This window comes from Malaya genurostris, chromosome 2 (genome assembly GCF_030247185.1).
Source record: "Malaya genurostris strain Urasoe2022 chromosome 2, Malgen_1.1, whole genome shotgun sequence".
Classification (NCBI taxonomy): Eukaryota; Metazoa; Arthropoda; class Insecta; order Diptera; family Culicidae; genus Malaya; species Malaya genurostris.
In genome coordinates, this window is record NC_080571.1 from 106,454,835 (window position 1) to 106,481,682 (window position 26,848).

The 26,848-nt window shown below is 36.1% G+C and overlaps 1 protein-coding gene across 7 annotated transcripts in view; it reads right to left on the reverse strand.

The window, feature by feature from the left end:
- Positions 1-310: 310 nt before the first annotated feature.
- Positions 311-26,848, reverse strand: part of LOC131432679 (neuropeptides capa receptor) — a 348,242-nt gene continuing 321,704 nt past the window's right edge. For all 7 annotated transcript variants that reach the window (XM_058599103.1, XM_058599105.1, XM_058599104.1 and 4 more), the window contains exons 9-11: positions 23,455-23,623; positions 10,098-10,208; positions 311-1,413 (exon numbers count right to left, since the gene is read on the reverse strand). In XM_058599103.1, coding sequence (XP_058455086.1) covers positions 994-1,413; positions 10,098-10,208; positions 23,455-23,623 — 700 coding nt within the window. In that variant the 3' untranslated portion in view covers positions 311-993. The remainder of the gene's footprint in view (positions 1,414-10,097; positions 10,209-23,454; positions 23,624-26,848) is intronic.

A 26,848-nucleotide genomic window follows, 5' to 3' on the forward strand; every position in this document is an offset into this window, starting at 1 on the left:
AAGAGTTATTGCTCATGATTTCATGATAAGTTAAAATGATTGGTTTCATGATTTTCTAATCATAACAGAAGTAACGGATTTCTTTCCGTGCATGAACAAATTTTATGCTTGAAGTCATGTGTCTTGAAGTTCTCGAGCTCCATGTACGCAATTTTGAAGCCCATGATAATGATTAGATCTGAGTTCGAAATTAAAGTGACTTTTCCGTCTTTACTGTAGCCATTGAGACACAAAGGGATTTCTCAGTTATTAATATCACACAAAACATTTTTCTGGTTGTTCTATTTCTCACATTCAGTCGTACAATTAATTTGAATTGTAAATTTGATTTATGTTTTATTTGTCGCAAAATATAATCTATTCTTATTCAAATATATCACGTGGTACAATTAGCTCTCGAAAATGTTTGCTGGTGGCTTTTCACTGTTGCAGCAATTTCTGTGTGCGTTTATGGGGGGAAAGAGTAAGCCCGCAAACAATAAATTATCGCATAGATTACTTAGGCGTATACATTGAACTAGAATACTCTACAGTGGATTCTGTACTTTATGGTCACAAAAGGTACGTACGTTAGAAGTTTCGACTTAGTTCCGGTTGAGACTGAAATCAACAAAGCCTTACGATACGTATTTTTGTAGATGGCGAAGGAGATTCTTTAAGCTTGTTTCTACTTGCATGGTTGAGTGCTGTTCAGGTAAAGAGCTAGCTTGTCGCCCAAACAAGCTATCCCTTTTTAGAACGACATTAGTCTGTGATTTGGCACAGAAAAAAAGATCTCTGCGTTATATACAAGTCAACATATTTCGATTCAGCCGAACATGATTTACTGCAGCACCTTAATTTATGTAGATTTGCTATTTCTTAGCATCGATAACTTAGTGTTTGTGCTCTGACTGTCTGTCTTATCACTATCGCATACTCTAATTAATTTATTACTTCTTTCTCGCGGTTGACCATTATTGTGATTATTCCATCCAATAATCGCTCGTCCTGTTATGATTGCAGACTTTCTGCTGATTGTTTCGGATCGGAGCCAGAAAATGTCAGCGAAGGGGATGCCGGAGAATTGTCCCTATCCTTATTGGTACGATGCTCTATATTATCATTGATGCTGATGTTGTTGTTGTTGTTGTTGTTGCTAACATGATTACTTATATTATTCACATTATTTACACTATCAGCATTTGCCATGCAATCGCTGACACCGTTGATGTTTATCAGAGGAATCATTTGTGTATGTTCCGTGGCCGGAGCAGTCGTTGCCGAAACGGACTCCGGCGTCGTTACCGACGTTGTGACCGGGGTCGTGTAGCAGCGGGCTCTGCCGGTGAGGTTATTTTCCAACTTTACAACCATATCCGCGGTCGTGTTCGATGGCGATAACGAGCTGCGATTACTAGGAAGGTGTCCAATCTTATGGGAGGGAGAGAGAGAGAATGGAAAAACAGAAACATAGATTAGCGTTATTTGAGTAGATGACTATCGGGGGAGGCCGACGATAACGGCATTTGTAAGTCGATAGGCAACAACAATGACTGACTATCCACTAGAGCGTATAGGAGTTTTTTTTTTTATCAATTTGTAACTCCTGATGTTATTACTCTTGACAGTGTTTGGTGGGAAATACACGGGAGGTACAATGATCACATCGATATTGGTTAGTTGGAGTGGCACATTTCAGTTGCCAATAAACATATTTAATAATTTGTGTTCCATTTCGTACAGGAAAATAAAGCTTCAATGAATTGACCTTCAAGAGGTAAACTATAATGTTTGTTGATTTCGATAGCATAAGCATAAAAACATGCAAAATGATTTTATAAGTGTTTAACAAGAATGTAGCAAGCCTTATGATCTGTTTAGAATTGATGTTTTCAGGTTGGATTATGTACAGTGATGGCATTTCACCAGAGTGATACACGCTAGTGTAAGATTCTTGTCTACACAGGGGATTCAAGAAGCGAACATCACACAAAAAGGAAAGCGCACTTCTTCTCAGTGTCGAATAGACAGAATTCGAGTGTGGGCTTGTGGTTGAAGCAGCTGACACGAGTGAAACACATTCTTTTCGCATGAATCGCTCTCACATGCTCTTGCCTAAATACACCCAAGTGACCACTGGTGCGTGCTAGTGAGCGAACGCTTCTGTTATTGAATTTTTAAATTCATAGAAGGTAACGATGGCCTTGCTATGACAATTTTCTTCGCAGCAAGGAAAAACTAAATTTTAGCGATAAAATTCAGAGTTCTACTCTAGCAATTTTGTGTGATCCAGTGCTAGAGTTGAAAGAGAATAAACACTCGCTCTCATGATGCGTGCACACTTTATATAACAGTGGTGTATATGTGTAAAAGAGAAGACCTCTCGTTTAAATCTGCACTTTTCAGAAGAAAAATCTGTAAGTCTGTGTCGGGAGCTCAAAAACCTGTATTGAAAATCTGTATATAGAAGTGATAAGACATCGAAGTACAACGGAATGAAAAAGTCTTTAGAACCCTACATTTAAAGAAACCAAAACTTTTCTTAGTCTGAATTGTATGAAAGAACAACGTTGGAAGTTGTTTTTGCGTCTGAGACTCTCGAAATTATTATTTGACGAAAAACTTTTAAAATCCAATCTGAAAGTGAGAACTTAATCTGATTATTCTCACTTTCGTTCATTAGATGTAATGCAATTGGCAATATTTCTTCTTTACTACCTTACGTTATGACCGAGGCCATCATCTTTCCATCTTCTCGGAAGCATTTTTAGAAATCAGAAGCAATTACGCTACACTAGTTGCAAGTAAAAGTAAGCATAGACAAATCTTTATTAGCAGATAGAACATCAGTGTTTACTGTCCTTGACATATTTTTTATATAAGTTTTATCCTCTGTTTAGAATTAACACACAATCAGGATAATGTTTTCACTTAAAAGAAATCAATACCATTAATTAATATATTGTAACTCGATCATTATTCAATTTTTAATCCACTCTATCAAAAACCTGTGCTAATCTATATTGTTTGCCAAAAAATCTGTTATCTGCATATACAGAATCATGGTCACAAATTTACCTGAAAAATCTGTAAAACAAAGATTAATCTGTATATGTGGCAACCCTGGTGGGAGGGGAGAAATCATACTTGCTCTTCGTCACACAGAGGAGATGGACATCTCTGATTATGTGTACATCATGGCAAAACATCAATGGTGCTTTTACTCATCGCAGGAAATCCCAAGAAACCAAAAGTTCCTCAAAAAACATTCACCTTCTTGCTACTTAAAAGTACACGCAAAACTTTTGAGAACTTGAAAGTACAGAACAAGTTCCATTTGAATTTGCTCGTTGCATAGAAACTGATCAATGTATTCTAGAAGTTTGTTGAGTGGCAGACGAGTTACTGAAAAATCATGGGGACTCAAACGGCGGTGACAGTTCAGTCAAAACTCGGCCCTAGTGACCTAACTCTCACATGCAATATTATTTTCATAGTTTGTTATACGAACGGTTCTTTGTTGGATAGTCGTGCTGGTGCTGGTGTCTACTGTCCTGACATGAGACTAGAGTAGTCGCATTTACTTGGTGGATACTGCACTGTATTCCAAGCAGAAATCTAAGCGATTCTGTGAAGTGAAGTTGACGGTCGAATATAGTGATCGCATGTCAAATATAGATTAGCATAGATTAGCAGAAGACTTCAGCATTTCAAATGCTGTTTATTTCTTGTGCCATTTTGATATTACTGGAAATGGGTTGGCTGATGAGTTGGCTAGAGCTGATGGAACGAATGATTTCGTTGGGCCAGAACCAGCTTTACCACTATTAACTAGTTTGATAAAGCACAATTCGTTCTTGGACTGAATTTGCGTGGCAATTTGATAGTTATCAATTATAATAAATTTAAAATTCAACAATGATGTTACATAATCAATATAAAATTTTAAATTGGAACGCTCGATCCTTAAAATCAGCTGAAGATGAGATTCTTAACGTTCTCAAAGTTCACATATTGTTACTGTGACCGAAACATTTCTAAACCCAAAAGTCAAATTGACAAGTAACCCGAATTATGTGTTGATTGATTTGACAGGTTTACTGGAATGGGTGTAGAAGCTTCCCTCTTTTGTCCACCGTCAAATCAAACGTTGAATTTTACCTTCCTTTATTACTAAAGTTATCGGAAGCGGAACAGAAACCACATATGGAATCTTTTTCAATACTGGAGTACATTCACCCATTCCAATACACTACTAAACAAAAACTACAAGGATCAGCCCCATGGGGTTGTTCGAGCCGTTGATGTGGAACAAGGCAACCAAAATTTCTAATGATCTACAATCAAAAAGTTCAATCAATCCGAACCAACACCGAACATCATTTGTCTTGATTTGCATTTGTTTTATGACCGACGAAATTATACCATTATCGCAAATATATGCAATTATAACTTTGTACGTACTGGCGATTTCGATAATTAACCTTCTCTTCGCCAAGCTTGTGTTCAAGTTTTTTATGCAAGCAGTTTTTAGCGTTAAGTTTCTCTACCATTCTGCGATTTCGGTTGAAGCGATAAACTATTTCTCATTATCAATCGAGTTCATCGAATATAAATTAGAAATTAATCTTAAGCACTCAAAATTTATCCAGAGGTTGTTGTCAATTTCTCATTGGGAAACGACATAACATGGAATTCCGAGCTTGCATGACACAAGATCAGAGCATACCAATTAAGGGCTGAGGCCAGTGTGTTTTAGGGTGTTTTAAAGGGCTATTTTCACGCTTCAAATCTGATTTTCTCAGAAAAGGTGACGTATATCAAAAAACCCAACAGACAATCTCTTAGAAATTTAGTTTAGATTATTCTGTGAAAATTTCGAATGATTGTTTGACCTTAGCGGTCGGGAAAGTCCTTTTTCTGAAGGAAGAGTTGCATAGCTGAAAACGGCAACTTTCAACTTGTTCATTGAATATCTCGCCTTCAAAAGCATGGATCAAAAAAATATCCTGACAATGTCTAGATAATTTAGTTTACATGCGATTAGTGCATAAAAACATATATGTTGTCGCGATAAAAATTAAGTGCATGTTATTTTTGTAATGGTAAGTACGTTTCTATGGCGGCACCATTTCTGCCTGGTAACGTAACGAAACATGAGAGAGAAATAATATCGGCTCATCAAAGCTGCCAAACAAGCGGTAGCTTTATTGGATTTTATGTGATGTAGTCAAACTTGTAACCGAAAATATCAAAACTTTCTTGGCCACCCGGCCACATCGAGAGTCATTTTACACATTCACGAGAGAGCATGAAGAGGAATGTAATACGCACAGCAAGCGACACGGTTTTACCGACGACACGACCAGGCATTCCAAAGAAAATTCAGAATAAAAAGCGTTCGTGATTGATTTACCGCCAGTTACCACAAATATAGCGACCCTTTGAAAATGATAAAAATTACATTCTTATGCAACACTGTTTAAGTTGCTATGAACCAAGGAGCAGTGCGGTAAAATTTCATTTTCAATCGAATAATATAAGAAGAAAATGAAATTTATGGCCACTGAGCGTCAGCATATCCCTACTAATTCATTTGACTCTTGCTACCATTTTCAAGTGAAGCTCCCAGAATTAATCGTCAGTTGAATAATCGTACCTAGTCATTTGAAGTTTTGCTTGTTGAGTTTCAAGTGCCAAGTAGTATAGCTGCTTCATTGTCTTCGCTTTTGGTAGTAAGCTGATTTGAACGAATAGAATTATAAATGGAGTAAAGTATTAAAAATGAAAACTGAAGGAGGAAACAATTAATTTATGTGTATTCTGTGATTGATATTTCAGCTATCTGATTAGTCTTTCATCTATTATCTTGAACCAATTCGAATGTTTACATGAACCTCATTTGAAGGCCGCTCTCACACTATTGAAAGAGATATTTTGTTACTTCAAGAGATCAACTGACGGTAATTAAACTGAGCCTTAATTGAAGAGAAACGAGTGATGAACTGAATGCTGCTCGTTCGGGCCGTCAGCAAACATTGTGTGTGTCAGAGAGTGAAATTTACTGCATTAGAGAGATCGTCAATGTGTTTCACATTCAGTTTCAATTGAATTGAATGAAGTTTTACAGCACTGCCAAGGAGTCCCAAAATAAATAAATAAACCATAATGTCGAATTAAACCGAAACGATTTTCTCTAGTGATTCGCTATTGACACGCATTGCATGATTTTTGTGAGTGCCTGGGTATAATAGTCGTTTAAAGATAATGATTTAGAAACTCCTACAACCGACGAGGACCGGCCCTCGTTCAACAACCCTTCAAACAGATGCTCATGTTTGCAACGCTAGACGGAAATGAACAAAATACGACGAATTTAGACCTTTTCGAAATACGCTAGGTCCAAGGAATTCAAATAAACTTCGCAAGTTGGCTAGGTTTCAATACATTATTTTTCATTTGAAAATAACTTTATTCACGTCAGCCTAAACGAAAGCCGTGATGATGCTAGAGAACTTGCAACTCACCCCGAAATAAAGATCTCCCACGCGAGGTAGTTTGTTTACATTTCTCAAGTCTTCAATGTTCAGTAACCAAGGTTATGGTAACTGTTATTCAAAATCAATAATTCATCACATTTGTTGCCAGTTTTAATAGTTGTCTAGGTGATTTCGGTTTGACATTACCAGTTACTGAGGGGTAGTTAGATTTGCGATACAGTTTTGATGGACGAGTGGCAGGTCGTGTCGTCGGTTTTACGCTAACAACTGGCATCAGCCCTCAAAGCTTCAAATCGTTTTATGGCACGTTTTTGTCTTGCTGTCTAGCAACAACCTACCTCTAGCATGCTAGGAATAGGACTGAAACGTTAGCTTTAATTTCGCTTCTATTTATAGATTCGCGTGCTTCCAACAGCTTCGCTTTTGAATCGATTGACCAATCTCTTCTTCAACAGCTTCGCTTTTGCATCGATTGACGCTATCTCTTTGATACATCGCTTTCTCCTTCAAAATCGTCGACTATGGCAGGGAAATCCGGTATGCCGGCGATTTTTAGCAGACAAAATAGGACACTGCAAGCTATTCAGCTCTAAGTGTTTAAAACCTGACCACATTTCTACGTGTAGTTTTTCTTGAGTTTCTGATTTGCACCCCTATATAGAAAATAAAGATGTGTTCCACATCAAAACAGTGTTTAGATTAACTAATTAATACCAAAATACTAATATGATATTCGAAATGTATTAGGATTAATGTACTATGTATTGTGGATGCCACGGCGAAGAAAAACTTATGTTTATTGCCTATGAAATAAACGTATTTATGAAAAAAAACGTGATTAATCCACCTAGCAGTGAGATGATACCTTTTTTATCAATACGCATGTGTTTTTGCATGGATATTCTTAGGTGTTTTAGTTCTCATGACATTATTTTAATAATCGTCGTTTTAAACGGCAAATTGAGATTTTGATCACTCATTACCCTGTAATGCCGAAACTGCAAAACATATCGAATTTCAATCTTAGCGTGCGACAATCGATTGAACATTCCATGAGATGTCGAAGTAAGTTCCACTTTAGAGTTTTTCGTCATTATTTATGGTACTTCCAGAGCCGGTATTCAGGAATTAGCATAGCCCAAAATGATTCGAATGGCCATAAATTATTACGCCAAACAATTTACATGAAATTTAAAAACTCATCATCTGTAATTCCAGAATCGGATAAAATTCACCAATTTTGTATGGGACCTTAAGTCCTGTAATATTTGTTTTTGAAGTTCGATTTGGTCTTTTTTGAGAAAATGATTGAGCTTTGAGAATCGATTCGATACTGGAACCGGAATTCTAAAATCGGTGTAGCCGAAATCAGTTAAATTCACCTGAGCAGTGTGTTTACATCTTTGAGAAATTGTAGTGCGAATTAAAATTTGGGGGTACATTCCGAATCCAAAAACGAATACCGCTCAAACTGAAATAAATTTATTTGGTAATCGACTATCCAAATCTGCAAACCTGATAAACCTGATTAATTTATGTGAAATGGACATTTTTATACTAATCACCCTGCATTTTCTAAACCAGAAGTCGGGTCTGACTAAAAACTAAGAGGTTTTATAGGATTTTAAGACCTCTCATTTGAATCATAGATGATTCTTAGATTTCATTTGAATCTTAGATCGGTTCAGCCATCTACGAGAAAAATGAATTGCATTATTTTAATTTCGTTTCACATATCATCCTGTGGTTCCGCAATCAGAAGTCGGATCCAAACGTAATTCAGGAACCTTGTTTGGGAGTATACGACTTTTCATATGAATCTGAGTTTGTAGAAAACGGTTTAACCATCTCCGAGAAAATTGAGTGAAATTATTTGTCACACACGCATTTGCTGATCTCGACGAACTGAGTCGTATGGTATATGGAAGTCATGTTCTTCCAGCATTAATTGCTGTAAATAGTTTAAATCAATATCAAAATAACATATTCTGTTTTCAAGGTCAAATGTGACAGATACTGTCAAAAAACTGAAAATTTTGACATAAAACTTCGTATAACTCAAAAAGTAAACATCCGATCTCAAAACCATTCAATACCGTTCTGGGTGAAGGGGAGACCTTTCATTTGAGACTAGTTTGATCAAAATCGGTCCAGCCATCTCTGAGATCTCGACCTCTTAGTTGACAACACACATACAGACACACACACATACACACACACACACACACACACACACACACACACACACACACACACACAGAAATTTGCTCAGTTCGTCGAGCTGAATCGATTGGTATATGACATTCGGCCCTCCGGGCCTCGGAAAATTTTTCGAAAGTTTGAGCGAATTCTATACCTATTTTTTATATATATAAAAAAAGGTAAAACATGTAAAATTGTGTAATTTGAAATTTACATGCCTTCAAAACGAATGGAATAAAAATCAAAAGATCAACAGCAACAACGTGACTTGAACCGAAAAACATTAGATCACGAAGCACACAAGTTAGTCGACTGAGCCACAGAAGCACATATCTGCTTGGCTGGTAAATCGTGCATATAAATTCATACAGTGTCACTTGCTAACCGAGTGCAAATTACACTCGGAACCAGTATATTTCTGTACGAATGGAATATTGCGTCATTTGAGAAGTTAAGTAGTTATGAATTGTATCGTTTGTAGAATTAGGTCACCTGTAAAATTCATAATTTTTTTTGTATGAATAATCACCCATTTCAGTTTTATAATAGCACTATAAAAGCACCATTGCACTCAATCGATTTCCTTAAAAGAATTTTTCAAGCTGCAATAATGTTGGATTATAATTCGTCGTGATTACTTGGGCAGTTTTCGCCATGCTAGTTCTCTACATACGGAAACTTACAACCGAAAGCATGTCATCCGATGGATCTCTCCCGGGCATTAGTAGGGGAAAGTCTTATAAAGCGCCCCTGCTAGCCAAAATGCCCCCTTTCCTTTCTTAAGCATTGAAGACTATTCTGAACCAAAGTTTTATCACTAACACTATCTTTTCGTAGGATCTTTCTGCTATGCAAGTTTGGTGGTTGTCGTTTGCAGGAAAGTATGAAAAAACTAAAAATTTCATTTGGCAGCTTTTCGATGTAAGGTTTTGCTTCGACTAAATAGATGTTTTATCCGCAATTTCTTTGACATACTGATTATCTCAAAACAGTAACTTTATGGACATTTCAAGAAGCATAATGCATCATTGTTGTGGGATAAAATGTCTTTTGTCGTGTGTCATGCCACCGATTTGTTGTGAGACATATTTTACGGCTGCTGGGGCATTATGTCTGAGGCGAGCGAAAAAAACTAATAATGTGGCCGTTTTGGAAAATGTGTTTATATCAATCAATTCTCATCTTTTCTATTGGGGTCATTAAAAATTATGTTCCTCATCCGTATTGCAATGAAATACTTACATTCTCGAAGAAAATATATCAATACACTTGGAAATATCTCAATGATTTCTTAAGGGGGGCATATTATAACACTTTACCCTAGTTACCGCCCGGAGGAATGTAATCAAAATACCTTCCCTTATTTCCGAATAGACTGTTGCGGTGTAACAGTTTTGCGGTTAACGGACCTACCTGCAGTGAATTTCTCCGAATGCAGTTGCTATTGTAGCGAATGCTGTTGTTTGCATGCAGGGTGCTCTTGTGGCGGGCCAGTTTGGACTGCATCATCGAACGGGCTCGAAGCTGCCGGAGGAGATAGAGAAGGATGGAGTTAGTTTTATTCGATTTACTAATTTTGTGAGTTTCATGGTGCAAGCGTGCTTTGTGAGTCTTCTCGTACAAATGGTAGCACAGCGAAATTCTATCCTCTGTAATTATGAAGCTTAATAGAAAACTAGCAATATGGTGTGTCATTAATTTCGTCCAGCAAAGTAAAATCGGAGCACGGTTTTGTCTTATTTAACGACGAAACATCATATTGCTTCGAGAGACATATAATCATGATAATATACAGTCATTGTGACGGAAAATAGACTGTCGAGACGAAAAACCGCTCCGTTATTGATTCGTGACGCAAATCTGTAGTGCTTTAAAAATGTTGACTGTTGGTCATTAACTGGCTAAATTCGCTAATTAGGAGAATTGTCTGATAGGTTTAAAGAAATTTGCTGATTTCCACATCATCACGTGAAAAAAAAACGCTGCATAAATCGAAATTCCGACACTCAACTAACCTTGTAACTTTGGAGTGGAATTCGGATAACATTTAATACAGTTCTATGAGATCTGAGGGACTATTATTTGAATTTAGAAAATTGTGTGCACATTTTTACAGTATTTTGCTCATATTACTGGCGAACTCCTGAGCCAAATATCAGATCCTGTTAAATTTCAATGGTGATCTTTGGATTTATAATACCATGAATCTAAGTTTAAAAAATCGGTTTAGTCATTTCTCAGATAATCGAGTGTCTATCGAGTTCGTAGATCAAGTTAGTTCGTAAAAAAAGTTTACTTTATTTTGGCATTTACTTCGTAGAAAAAGTTTGTGCAGTGAATGTTTCAAAACCTAATCATATGGATATTTTCGTAATGGGTTTGATGAGTAGGTGTCGAAAACCTATGTTTGGTGTCGCATCAAAATCCAAAATAGCGACTTCCGGCACTTGATATTCTTTGAAAGCCCTTACAATATGAGTACTTTGGTTTTGATGTGTAGGTGCCGAAAACGATGTTTGAGATCGATCCAAAATGCAAGATAACGACTTCTGGTCTATCGGTATTCCTTGAAAACCCAGACCAGATTGTGGAAAGCTATGTTTGAGGTCGTTTCGAAATCTAAGATGGCAACTTTCCCTTTATTGATATTCTTTGAAAACTCTTACAATGGTTTTCAAGAAATATCGATAAACCGGAAGGTACCATCTTGAATTTTAAAATGAGCTCAAACATCGTTTTCTGATATCCTATCCGTTCCGAAAATAATCTTATTGTAAGGGTTTTCAAAGAATACCAATAAACCGAAAGTCGCCATCTTAGATTTTGGAACGACCCCAAACATCGTTTTCCGGAATCTACTCTTCGTAAACGGAGGTTTGGGTGTACACATACACACATTTTGCGATCACAATGAACTCGAGTGGTATATGACACTTAGCCGTCCGAGTCTCGATTTGAAAGTTAGTTTTCGGAACACAGCCTTTCTATACGTGAAAGGAAAATATATTCCACTTATTTGTTTACACAAACTGTAGAGCGATAATTAATTTCTGCTTAGCTTTTATAGTTATGGTAAAACAGAACATAAAAATATAGTATATATAGTAAAACAAAAGATAAAAAAGGAAAAAAATATACTCTCATTCATGGTCTTAAACTATACACTTAAAACAGATTCTCGAGCTCGGCATAATGAAATGCCGAATTAGATTGGCAACACGACATTTTACTGATAGTTCAGTAATCCACATGCTCTTTTCCGAAATTCGTTAAAGTAATATGCTGATATCTCAGTGAAGCGCATACTTTTGCCGAAGTTTGGCATAATATTATGATGAACTTGCCAGTAAACAACAAATATACCGAAATCCGCAAATCCGTTTACTAAGATTTCGAGCTTTTACTAAAACTCGGTGAAACACTTGTCGTTTAATGTCTCTTGTCGGTTTTACAAAGCACCACGTAGCCATTACTTGTGGAGCTGAAAAGTATATAAATTGGATCAAAGAAAGATATTCTTATATTTCGTGAAAAGATAAGTGAAATCAGAAACTATAAACTTTTCATATATTCTAACAAAAATCTGCTTGTTTTTAGGTAGAGGCGTTGAGGAGCGCTAGATATAAATGTCTTTAGTCGTGTTGTTTTCTTATGGGGTTTGATTTTCTCTATTGTATGCTGAATTAAAATGAACATTAATAAAACACCCCTTTTTCTTAACCTTAGCTTTAGTGATATTTATTTCATACAATTATTAAGAAAAATCCATTTCTACTATTCTTTCCATTTCTACTGTAACTCGCTGCGTTGGGCTCGTTACTAGTTGCTGTAGATGTGCCTTGTTGTACATTGATTGCAGTTGCTGGTTGGTTTGATGGTGATACATGAGCAGAGCCGGTGAAACATATTAAGCCCAGGTGGGTAATTATTCGTACCGGGGAGAACGACCCACTATTTTGAAGAATTATTTAGTCGATTTTTAAATAATATTTTGTTTCGATATAACTTTGCATGAGACGCGTAAATTCGAAGCTTAAAGCGTTTTCGATATTTTGTTGTAAAACAAAATTGCGCATTTAAGGGTTAAATACAATATCAAACTACAAAATTTCTGCTAATATTTGTTTGGAATTTTAAGTCAGCAGTCTTTTAGGTTCCGTATAAACTTATTTGTGTTTGCAAATTTTCGAAATTATTTCTTTGAAAATTTTGGTTAGCCTGATCGTGTAGTTGGTTGGGGTTGATGGTGAAAGATGTCTCGCATGAATCGAACGCAATGTCTGGAATTTGGCCTTCGCAGACAGACTTCGCAGCTGATTCTTAGCATACAGAATCATTTTATGGCTAGGTAGGACTAGCCCTATTCCTACTGACACTATGAATCATTCCACGCCGGGACTCGAACATATGACAACTGGCTTATAAGACCAGCGCCGTATGCATTGAACCGCAAACCCGGGCTAATCGAACGGTGCACAAAACAAATCCAGCCGGTTATGTGCATAGCACATTGTGATAAAAAGTCCCGGGACCGACTGAAATGACGTTTGTGATGTCAAACTATCATCATTGTTCAGAAGACAAGTGTCAAATTTTCACGTCAATCGCACCACAAACACTAAACTTACCGACATATAAGTGACGTTACTTTTTGATTTACGAAAACTTAAAAATAACGAATTCCGTTTATTGATAAAACATTGCTTCCTAAAAGGAAAAACCGGGCAAGTCCAGCAATGGTTTAATAGTTGTTACCCGCACTCAGATTAAAAACAAAGATTTGTGGTATTCTGAATTTAACGTGACCAAATTAAGTAGCCATCCGGCAAAAATGTGAGCAAGTTTTGATAATCGTTATGGATGAACACAAAATCAAAGTCCGACTGAACTGGAAGTGCTTTTATGATCGTATGCGAAAATCTGGGCATGAAAAAAATCTTTTCCAAATAGGGGCCTCGTTCGCTCACAATCTATCAAAAGCAACAACGCATCAACAATCCAGAGAGCTGGTCGGCACTGTTTAGTCGCAATAAAAAGGATTTCTTGTGTTGGTATGAAACAGTAGACGAAAAATGGATCTATCTTTTTTCTCCGGAGTTGTTTCAACATTTAGACGGGGAAAACGCAACAGGTATGGCGTCAGTTTTTAGATGCTCGAGGTATAATTAACGTCGACTATCTTTAAAAGGAAGTACCATCAAAAGTTTTTAGTTATTAATGCGTTAGGAGTTATTAATGGAGTATGGAATCGTAAAAAACGGCCTCATATGAAGCAGAAAAAATCATCTTTAACCATGACAATGCACCGTGCCACAAGTGAATGAGAATAATGGCCAAATTTAACGTATTATGCACCAATCTGTTTCTTCACTCACCATATTCTCAATAACCAATAACCAGCGACTACTTGTCATTTGATGATCTGAGAGAGTCATCGCCGCAACTGAAGCTCATTTTAAGGCCATGGACAAATCATTCTATAAGTATGATATAAAAAATTTAGAAAATAAATAAAGAAATTTTGCTTAAGAAATGTTGTTTTACTAGTTAATTCCTGAACTTTTTGGACGATATGGAAGTAACCTTCTCTACGGCAGTATCGAACCGCACAGATTGCGAACGCACTCATTGAAGAGCAGAAATCATATGGAAACCGTGAACTTATGTATACGAAACCGTCATATCAATTAGACATTGTTCGTGGTTGAGTTGTAGATGTTCAAAACCCTAACCACTGTCTATATGGTTTTACTTCTATATTTTGAATTTGTACCTCGGTATAGAAAACAAAGACGCAATCATAGTCAAAAGATTTTGAGTGATTTCTTTTATGTGAAGAATGGAAAGACGAGATGTGACAAGGTTGATTTTAGCAAACTGAAATCTTTTACTAACTTAACTTTCGCAAGAGGAGTTGAACTTAAGCATCTCATCAATGCTAATCACTCGAGTCTCTGGTATGCCGGAAAGTACCGATAAAGGTCTTTTACCACTTACTATCCGAACCGACAAAAGAATAGTTATCAGAAGTTATTACTTTTCACTTGCGGCTGCATTCTCGTACACAATTAATTACTCACTATCTCTAATAGTGAAAAAGTAAAAATAGCATGATGGGTTTCCATCAGGTAGTGGTGAGTGCAGCGCTACTGAATACCGCTTACAACCTAGGCTAAACAGCCAGCACGCTGTGACTCTGGGGGCATAAGCAATGGTTCGAACAAACCTTTCATTCTGATGTTCAACTAGCTGTATAGAGATTGAGAAAAATGTCCATACAGTGAAGAACTCAATGTGTATAAGAATGCTGTCGCAAGTAGAAACTGACAACTTATGGTAACTTTTCTTTTACCGGTTCGTATAGTAAATGGTAAAAAACCTTTTTCGGTACTTTCCGACATACCAGAGACTCGAGTGATTTGCATAAATGAGATGCCTAAACTCAACCCCTTTGGTTGAAGGTAAAAGTTAAGTCACTAAAAGATTTTTGCTTGCTCAAATGACCTGTCACACCTCACCTCTTTGTTGTATATCTTCAAATCCTTGCTCTACCTTGAGTACTAGCATTTTATAATTCTGATGTTATTTATTATTTTCTGTTACAATAAAACTATTTTTATTGTTATAAATGATATTAATAACACATGGATCAATAAATCCCGAGACTAACAATGGAAACAACATTTTTTTTGGAAAGTTTTTTTTATTCATCAACATAATCGCCTTTTAGGGTGATACAATGGTTCCAACGTTTTTCCAATTTTTCAATACCATGTTTATAAAAAAATTTATCTTTCGCTTCAAAATAAGCTTCAGTTTCAGCGATGACCTCCTCATTTGAGCCAAATCTTTTTCCCTGGAGCATTTTTTTAAAGATCAGCAAAGAGCCAGTAGTCACTGGGGGCTAAATTCTGCGAGTATGGGGGGGTGGGGAAGCAGATCAAAGCCCAATTCGTTCAATTTCGCCATTGTTTTCATCGGCTTGTGGCAGGGTGCATTGCAGCAATCGCGGCACCCACTTGGAAAAAACCTTTTTCATGCTCAATTTTTCATGAAGGATAGTAAATACACTTCCATATGATATCTGTGTCATCTCAGCAATCTCACGGAGCTTCACTTTACGATCTTTCATTATAATTTTTGTCACTTCACTCACATTTTCCGGTGTAACGGCTTCCACTGGTCTACCCGAGCGTTCCGCGTCATTTGTGTCGGTACGACCACGTTTAAACTCGGCGAACCACCGACAAATCGTTGCTTTTGATGGACAAGAGTCCGGATAACATTTTTCAATCCATTGTTTCGCTTGCACGGTGTTTTTACCCATTTGAAAACAATGTTTTATCAAAACACGAAACTCGGTTTTTTTCCATTTTTTAAACAAACTACAAAACGACTTTACTCCAACCTCGATAACTCAGCTGTTTCTGGTCGGATCGACTTAAAATTTTGACTCGTTTCAAGCAAAGGTTAGTACTCTAGAAAGACGTGGTTACTGGTTTACTACGAGCGCCATCTCTGCTTTATTCTCGGGACTTTTTGATCCATGTGTTATTACTATTATTTTTCGTTAGAAATTTCAGGAGGGTAATTACCCACCTTTGGAATTTTCGGGTGGGTAGTACTACCCACCGTACCCACCTCTTTCACCGGCCCTGTACATGAGTTAAACGGTTGACCTTGTCTTCGGTTGAAGATGTCCTTTTCGCAGTTTCAGTGCAAGGTTTGCCGTAGTGTGTTCACAAAACTGATATACACTGAGGTCTCTTTTTACGCTGGGGATACGTACCGCGTAAAAAAACCGCGCAAAAAACAACCGCGTAACTTCGGAAATTCGCGCAAAAAACCGCGTAACTTCGGAAATCCGCGTAGAAAAAGCCGCATAAAAAGAGACCCCAGTGTATAATCAGTTGATTTCCATAGGTTCTCAGCGTTTTACACGGATGTATTCCACCTTGACCACAAATGAAGGAATTGACTTACGTAATTGAAAGAACTTCACCGGAGTGCGGCATATTTTCTAGAACGAATTGATCGCTGGTGTACGGGGGAAGGTCATGCAAACGTCTAATGATCGGTTGCGTCTTAGTAATTAACTTTTAGCAGATCTAATGTTTCTATTTTTAGTAGGAAAATCCAGAGAAACAAAGCCATTTATTTGATATACGGAATATCTCATAACAGTCACTCTACGGTCATTATGCAAACCTTCGATTCAACAGTGCAACGATTATTAAAACAATGTAGCGTTGAAAGGATAAAAAATGTTGATTTCCAATTGTAATCTAATTTTCTTCTATATCGACATTTCATATTCCATTATTGTTGTGGGGCGTAATGTCTCTTGTAATGGGCAGCGAGGCCAGATACAGGTAGTGTCATTTCCGTAGATTGGTATTTTTCTCGGAAGCTCTCGCGGTGAAAAGCTTTTTTTTGCTCGTCAGACAAAACTAGTCTCCGTAGTTCTTTTTTCCCTAGAAAAAATCCAATTTCCGTAGATTCTGTCTACGGATCCATAGATCCGTAGAAAATGTTCGAGACGGAGTAGATCTGACATCGTTGGTTATGGGGCATACCACTGATTTGTTGTGAGGCATATGTATTATAAGGGTGGCATATTATAACACTTTACCCTATGTACCATTTAGGGTAAAGTGTTATAATATGTCCTCCTTGAGAAAACATTGAAATAATTCTAAATGTACTGATATATTTTTTTCGAGAATCTATGTATTTCTTCGCAATACGTCTGAGGAAGTTAATTTTCAATGATTTTGGTAGAAGTGATGAAAATTGATTGATACAAACACATTTTCCAGAACGACCACATTCTCAGTTTTTTCGCATAATGCCCCAGCAACAGTATAATATGTCTTATAACAATTCAGTGGTATGCCCCACAACAATGATGCAATATGCCCTTTTAAATGTCGGCATAGAAGAAAAGCAGATAAAGAAGATATTCTTTGCATCAGGAATCAATTGCATAATCAATTAATTACAATTGAAAACCAACATCTTTTATCCTCTCAACGCTACTTTTTGTTTTAATAACCGTTATAAATCTTCAAAACAACATTTTAACTCAAAGCATACAGTTGAATCGAAGGTGGGGCATAATGTCCGTAGAGTGACTGTTATAAGAAAATTCGTATATCAAAGTAATGGCTTTGTTTCTCAAGATTTTTATACTGTAAATAGGGACATTAGCACTGTTAAAAGTTTATTACTAAGTAGCAGCCGACCATTAGACGTTTTACACGGTTAAAATGCTTGTTTAGTCGAAGCAAAACCTTACATCGAAAAGCTGCTTAATGATATTTTCAGTTTTTTTCATATTTTCCTGCAAACGACAACTGCCAAACTGGCATAGCAGAAAGATCTTACGTAAGGATAGTGTTAGTGATAAAACTTTTGTGTAGAAATGGCATGAACACTTAAAAAAGGAAGGGGGGCGTTTTGGTTAGCTGGGGCGCTTTATAACACTTTCCCCTACCAGCCAAGCGGTCCTTTTTTTTCATTTTAATGAATACACATCTTGGAATATTCCAAACACACAATATAACATTTTCTTGCAAGGGAATTTGCTTGAACTGTGACATCCGTTTATCGCATCGCAAAAGATGTAAAATCACAGTTTTTTTACTTATAGGCAGAAAATAATTTCACATCACTATTTTCACACCTATCGTTAGAGGTTAGTTTCTGGTGGACTTGACGTGTAGTATTATGGCAGGCGTTTATAATTCCAGTCAACTGGGACATGAAGTCCCATTTTATATAAATTTTTACCAGCTGTAACTGATAAAATTATTTTTTATTTTTTTTCGTGAATATGTAGGGCAATAAATCTGTACTGGTTCTAAATTCAATCGTTTCTGTAAAAAATATCCAAATCCGAAGAACCAAATCGTAAGTTGAAAATATGTTTTTTTGAGATTACAGAATCCATTTAAATCCAGAATTCTAACAAAACGAAACACAAACAAAAAAAATACCAAACCATTCGGTAGATGGTTTCATTTGGTATACAAAACTGCTCGGTAGTTGTTTGACAGTTGAACTAAATTTTTATCACCGAACGATCAGCAATCAATTCAATTATTGAATGATGACTAGCGCATTCAGATAGCGTTTTCTGAACCGAAGTTATGATCAAAACTAGTTCAAAAACAGATCATTTTTAAACTGCTATGTCTAACATTGGAGCAAATGAAAAAAATCTATTTCTTCCATTTCATTGAAAATACTTTCGACCTTGTTCATAAAAAAATGGCGGAGGAGATATTTTATTAGATTTTTTAAATTGCGTTCAAACATTGAGTTTTTTCATTGAAAAATGCTCTTTCATGTAAGACATAGATCCATAGATCCATAGATCGAATCATTGCGTGAAGAGGCGAAATTCCAAATTGATATATGTGTGGATCCTTCTCATTTGTTTCAGAAAAAATCAGAGCTTTTCCTGACCGCTTGCATATGTACCAAGCTTGGGAATCTGTGCCTGTTATGTCGTTTAACACTTTCGTATCGTTCAGGCAGAACACTAGTTTCATTGATACAAATACTTTCCCAAGTACTGTGGGAGAAAGCTCTGCAATTTCTGCATTTACTTTGTCCACTTCCCGCTTTATTAGTTCCGAGTTTTCCTTTTGAAAGATGATTATTTCGGGCGCAAAGAGAAACAGATGAAGGATAATTGTTGTTCCAGATTCTCCAGCCTTCTTGCTCAACAATCAATCGCAAGGGAACCAAACAGATAGCAAATAATGTACAGTAAGGAAGCGCAAGAGAGTCGAAATAAATCAAATCGCAGGTATAGGCAGTTCCATCCGCAGGAATTCAATTGTTTAGTGAATCTAGAGCATGTATTCAAACGATTTCTTTTAACGTCTGATCCTGTAACAGCATTATCGAATAGAGTAACAACCAAAGTGAGTGTACCCCATCTTCCCGATTATGCAGCTGAATTAGTTTTCACACGCTAGAAGACAGCAATACCTTATTTTAATATATATAGCTAATGAATGTCTTACATGAAAGAGCATATTTCAATGAAAAAACCCAATGTTTGAACACAATTTAAAAAATTTAAAAAAAATCTCCTCCGCCATTTTTTTATAAACATGTTCGAAAGTATTTTCTATCAAATGAAACAAACAGATTTTATGTTTCATTTGCTCCAATGTTAGATATAGCAGTTTAAAAATGATCTGTTTTTGAACTAGTTTTGCTCATAACTTCGGTTCAGAAAGCGCTATCTGAATGCACTAGTCATCAAAAAACTAGTTTCAACAAACTAAAAGATATTCAAAGACACCAAAAACGAGAAGTGAAAAATAAGAAAGCTTGGGCAAAAAATCTGATTTTTTTAGGAACACCCTAAGTTGCTCTATTAAAATAGCTGTAACACTAAAACCGTTAGAGACACTACAATAGTGTTTTCAGCAAAGTTGCTTGATATAAGTTTTCCTACAGTTTTGCCGAAGGGTGCAGTCCTCTATCTGAACACATACGGAAAAGAATTTTTGGATCACCCTAAGAATAAGAACCACCCTAATACCATATACTTCAAATTATGGCTTATCTTTCACAGATCATTTGTTCTGAAGACATCATAGCTCTAAAGTATAAGGCTAAGTCACAAATGTTTTTGTCCCCCTAAATTGTGGATCCGGACCACTGTGGATTGGTAGAATCATGTTCTGGCGTTTTGCTGGCAATTTTAATGTGGAACACATTTTGGTTTTCTACACTCTTAGAAAAAATGAAATTTACGCTTGACGTAAACTCAAGTATGCCGTAATTTCTTCGGTGATGACACAAAATTACATTTACTAACATGTAAACATAAATTTTGCGTCTGTATCGATGTGAGTTTCAGCTAAAACAATTGTGAAGTTAATGATATGACTTATCTTTGAATGCTTTGTAGTGTGAATGTAAGTGCATTACGACGCTCCTTTTAAGTGTTATTTATACGGGTGCAAACTAGAAACTCAAGAAAAATACACGTAGAAATGCGGTCAGGTTTTGAATAATTACAGCACAGTCAATTTTGTATCAATTTTTATGTCACCATTTGATTGGAATTATTTCTATGTATTGATTTGAATGTTCATAGCCGTGTATTTTTAATTGTATATCATTGAAATGTTGATTAATAGCTAGTAGTGTCCTATTTTGTCTGCCAATAATCTTCGGTATACCGGATTTCCCTGCCTGATTGGTCAATCGAATAAAAAGCGAAGCTGTTAGAAGCACGCGAATCTATAAATACAAGCAAAAATATAGCTAATGTTTCAGTCCTACGCGTAGCATGCTAGATGTAGGTTGTTGCTAGACAGCAAGACAAAAAGTGCCATAAAACGATTTGAAGCTTTAACTGGTATGCTCTGATCTTGTGTCATGCAAGATCGGATGAAATTCCATGTTATGTCGTTTCGCCTGAGAAAATGACAACTACCCCAGGGCAAATTTTGAGTGCATAAGATTAATTTCTAATTTATATAAGATGAACTCGATTGATGATAAGATAAAGTTTATCGCTTCAACCAAAATCGCAGAAGGATAGTAATGGTAGAGAAACGCTATAAAAATAACTGCTTGCGTACAAAACTTGAACACAAGCTTGGAGAAGAGAAGCTTAAATATCGATATCCGTATCGCAAGCATGTACAAATATATAATTGTATACATTTGGGCTATTGATGTAATTTCGTCGGCTACAAAACAAATACAAATCACGACTATTAGGTTGTTCGCAACGCTGTTTTATTTCATATGAACTGATCTACTTTAGATCTACAACTGAAACATGTCAATCACGACGCTGAGATTTAGTTCTATTTTTCGAGTACACATTTAAAACAGATTTAAAACTGCTCGACGAAATTGTTTTAAATTAATGAATATTTGAAACACGAATAGAACACTGTTTTAATTTTTTTTGCATGAGCGTCTGTTACGAAATCTAAGAGACGAGATGTCAAAGCGTCGAATGACATTTCAGACATTATCAGTATAAGCGTTACATGTTTTGCACTGAATAATACAGTTTCATTTAGAAGCAGTCCAGCTCACTATGATCTGTAAAAATATTCATATCGTTTTCGAAATTCATTAATTTAGTTGGTTTGTTTCTGATTTGAAACAGTGAAGTGAATAGACACAACACCAATACATTTACAGAAATATATAGAACAAATTTTAAATCTTTCCGTTGAGATCGTCAAGCTCGAGTTTTATTTTCGACAGTTTTAAATTATACAACAGTATGTCATTTTAGAACAGATATCCATCACCGCGTTGCGAATAGCCTCAGAGTCTATATTCTGGGTTCGCGTGTTCGGTGTTGGTTCCTAATAAAAATCAATCTAAGCAGACTCTCGTGCATTTGCGGATTCAGAAGTGTGACGATTAATTGAAAATATCGATCGATCGATCGAAAATATCAAATTTTGGTTGCCTTGTTCAACATCAATGGCTCGAACAACCCCAGGGGCTGATCCTTGTAGTTTTTTTATGAAGAGCTTGAAGTTTTGAAATATTAGTAAATTAATTTAGATGCTGCTTACACATTTTAAAAATGACGCCCTTCGCATTAAGGTCAAATGTTGGTAAATTATCTATGCAAGTGGGATGAAATACTGACGTTTCTTTACCACATCAAATGCCGCACATTTCTCAACTGACATTTGGGATCAAATAAAACGATTTTCACACTTTGCAACCCAATTCTAACATCCCAGATACGAAAAAGTTCCCTGGCAATGCTTGTTGCTACTGAGATATTACCTATATCAAAGCCGAAAGATGCGGGAATCAAATTCAAGTTCTCTTTGGAAAATACTTTCAACCGGAGGAATGTGCGGAATGAGGCATCCGGATCAAGTGAAATTGGCAAACCCGGATTGAACCAAACATCTACCTATTGTACTAACTTTGGCAATCTTACCATAGAAAGTTGCTGAGCATGCTGTTCGCTCTTTCCGTCCGTGTTTTACTTGAAATACTGACGTTTCACATTCGTCGTGCGGTATTGCGAGAGATATCGAATTGCGGTGCTCACAAGTGCGTGTAAATGAATTCTCAGCAAAATGCTTAGAGCGATGCCGCATTAGATATGATAGCAGCCTGGGAATTGCTTCTGATGTCTATTGAGTTCCGAGCAATCATCAAACGGTTCCGTTTTCGGGAATTTGAATCTGGTATTTAAAGCATGCAATGTGCTTTTGAACAACGCTCATTGTTGATGAAATTAATTTCATGTTAAAGTATTATGTAGCAAATAAGTCTGGAAAGTCGACAAGAGGGATTTCACTAACGGCTCAATAGAGAAAAAATTTCCAATTCTATAGAAAAAATAAAATTAAAGAAGGACGGTGATTCAGTCGGTCTTCGATTATAGGCGCGTTTAACAAACTTCGAGTCGACGATCCCCGGTGATACGCGCAGAGATTACATTACTGCTCCAATTACAACCATTTTCAACACAAAGTACAACATCGACTTACCCCAAGGAAAACCTCATCACAAAAAAAACATGTACGATAAATGATATAAATAATATCCACGTTTCACCCATACATCAATCACCTCAGTTATCGCAAAACATTAATTAGCGAAGTCGGTCCCTCCCCAGCTGATCTTTATTTGAGACGAGCGTCATCGATAAGTCTCATAAATTGACACTGGGGGTTCCGGTATCGGCAGACGATACGACTGTCACCGGAACTAGGAAACATACAGAGAACAGCACGAAACTTACCAGTTTGGAATTTTCACTTCCACCTCCGACATCCAGCGTTGTTTCGCGAAAGCTTGACTGGTCCCGGATGAAACTAGGCCCTAAGCCTCGTCGGCGGCCGCAGAGCGTTTCTCGGAATGCCACTCGGTACCGGTGAGACATCACGTTGTACAGTATGGGATTGATGGTGCTGTGTCGGATGAGAGAAAGAGATAGACCGGTTCAGAATATGTATCGAGGCGTGCAAACGCGGGCAGAATGAAGAATAGAAATAAATTGTTCTGGTTGGGGCACATCCATGAGGATACCGTTTACGTAAATGGCTTCGTGCCAGCGTGTGGATGTGTAAGAGTGTGTGTGTGGAATGTAATCAACGCCACAACAGTCTTGCAGTTTCAGATGGAGATTTATGCAATCATTCAGACAGATTGTAATCTGTTTTCGCTAGATTCTAATCAAAGTAAGGTGTAATAGATCTTGCTACTGATTAGTATTACCACAATAACTTTCTGAGCTGAGCTATATTTGTAATAAAGCTTGAACGTTTCACCAGTCAACCAAGCGATATATCAGCATAACATTACGTCTCTCTGGAGTTGCTATTTTTGGGTTATTCCATATTGATTCAAAAACGAAAATTTTATCGGTAGGTAGGTATATCGATCGGCAGTAATTGCAAAAGCTAATCGACAATTAGGGTTTATCACGAAGATATCAAAACATTTTTCTGATCCGTACTGTTTAAAAGCTCTCTACTGCTCTCTCGTTCGGCCAATACTGGAGAATGCTTCAATTGTTTGGCATCCTTATCAATTGACCTGGAGCCTAAGGATCGAAAACGTGCAACGAAAGTTCATCAGATATGCATTGCGATACCTTCCTTGGCGTGACCCGATAAATCTTCCACCGTATGATTCTCGCTGCAAGCTGCTAAATATGGAAACTCTTCAACGACGTCGTTGTATCCAACAGGCTGGATTTGTTGCAAAGCTTTTGAATGGAGAAGTCGACTGCCTTAATCTATTGTCATCGTTATGCATCCGAGTGCCATCCAGATCTCTGCGTCATGGATCCTTACTTGTACCTCGCTTCCATCGTACTAGCTTTGGACTTTACGAACCGTTTACATCAATGATCCGCACTTTTACATCTGTCGAAGAGTTTTTCGAATTCGGAGAACCATCTTGCCGATTCATAACACGGATTAAAAATAGTTCATCGATATAATATTAGGTAATATTTCATGTAGACTTCAGTCAGATGGAATCAAAAAATAAAAATAATAATAATAATAATAATAATAATAATAAATCATAAATCATCACATACCGAAGATAATTTAATTTTATAAATGAGGGTATAATGGTCCTACTTCACTATTTTCAATGAATATTTATTTATGAAAGCAATACAATGCGGCTATACTGGTTCCAAATTCCCGGTTCCAGAATATATGTTAGTTCATACCCAAACAAAGTTTCGTATTTTATTCGAAATTGAAAAAAAACCTCAACAGAATCTTCTAGTGTTTTTTTTTGAAAATATAAGTCATATGAGAAAGGCATCATTACACCACTAGGTGGATTAAAAAAGTTTTTTTTCGATTTGTTTTGTTAATCTTGTTGGTTATTTTGAACAAACAACAAACAACAAACAACAAACAACAAACAACAAACAACAAACAACAAACAACAAACAACAAACAACAAACAACAAACAACAAACAACAAACAACAAACAACAAACAACAAACAACAAACAACAAACAACAAACAACAAACAACAAACAACAAACAACAAACAACAAACAACAAACAACAAACAACAAACAACAAACAACAAACAACAAACAACAAACAACAAACAACAAACAACAAACAACAAACAACAAACAACAAACAACAAACAACAAACAACAAACAACAAACAACAAACAACAAACAACAAACAACAAACAACAAACAACAAACAACAAACAACAAACAACAAACAACAAACAACAAACAACAAACAACAAACAACAAACAACAAACAACAAACAACAAACAACAAACAACAAACAACAAACAACAAACAACAAACAACAAACAACAAACAACAAACAACAAACAACAAACAACAAACAACAAACAACAAACAACAAACAACAAACAACAAACAACAAACAACAAACAACAAACAACAAACAACAAACAACAAACAACAAACAACAAACAACAAACAACAAACAACAAACAACAAACAACAAACAACAAACAACAAACAACAAACAACAAACAACAAACAACAAACAACAAACAACAAACAACAAACAACAAACAACAAACAACAAACAACAAACAACAAACAACAAACAACAAACAACAAACAACAAACAACAAACAACAAACAACAAACAACAAACAACAAACAACAAACAACAAACAACAAACAACAAACAACAAACAACAAACAACAAACAACAAACAACAAACAACAAACAACAAACAACAAACAACAAACAACAAACAACAAACAACAAACAACAAACAACAAACAACAAACAACAAACAACAAACAACAAACAACAAACAACAAACAACAAACAACAAACAACAAACAACAAACAACAAACAACAAACAACAAACAACAAACAACAAACAACAAACAACAAACAACAAACAACAAACAACAAACAACAAACAACAAACAACAAACAACAAACAACAAACAACAAACAACAAACAACAAACAACAAACAACAAACAACAAACAACAAACAACAAACAACAAACAACAAACAACAAACAACAAACAACAAACAACAAACAACAAACAACAAACAACAAACAACAAACAACAAACAACAAACAACAAACAACAAACAACAAACAACAAACAACAAACAACAAACAACAAACAACAAACAACAAACAACAAACAACAAACAACAAACAACAAACAACAAACAACAAACAACAAACAACAAACAACAAACAACAAACAACAAACAACAAACAACAAACAACAAACAACAAACAACAAACAACAAACAACAAACAACAAACAACAAACAACAAACAACAAACAACAAACAACAAACAACAAACAACAAACAACAAACAACAAACAACAAACAACAAACAACAAACAACAAACAACAAACAACAAACAACAAACAACAAACAACAAACAACAAACAACAAACAACAAACAACAAACAACAAACAACAAACAACAAACAACAAACAACAAACAACAAACAACAAACAACAAACAACAAACAACAAACAACAAACAACAAACAACAAACAACAAACAACAAACAACAAACAACAAACAACAAACAACAAACAACAAACAACAAACAACAAACAACAAACAACAAACAACAAACAACAAACAACAAACAACAAACAGTATTGCATAATTGAT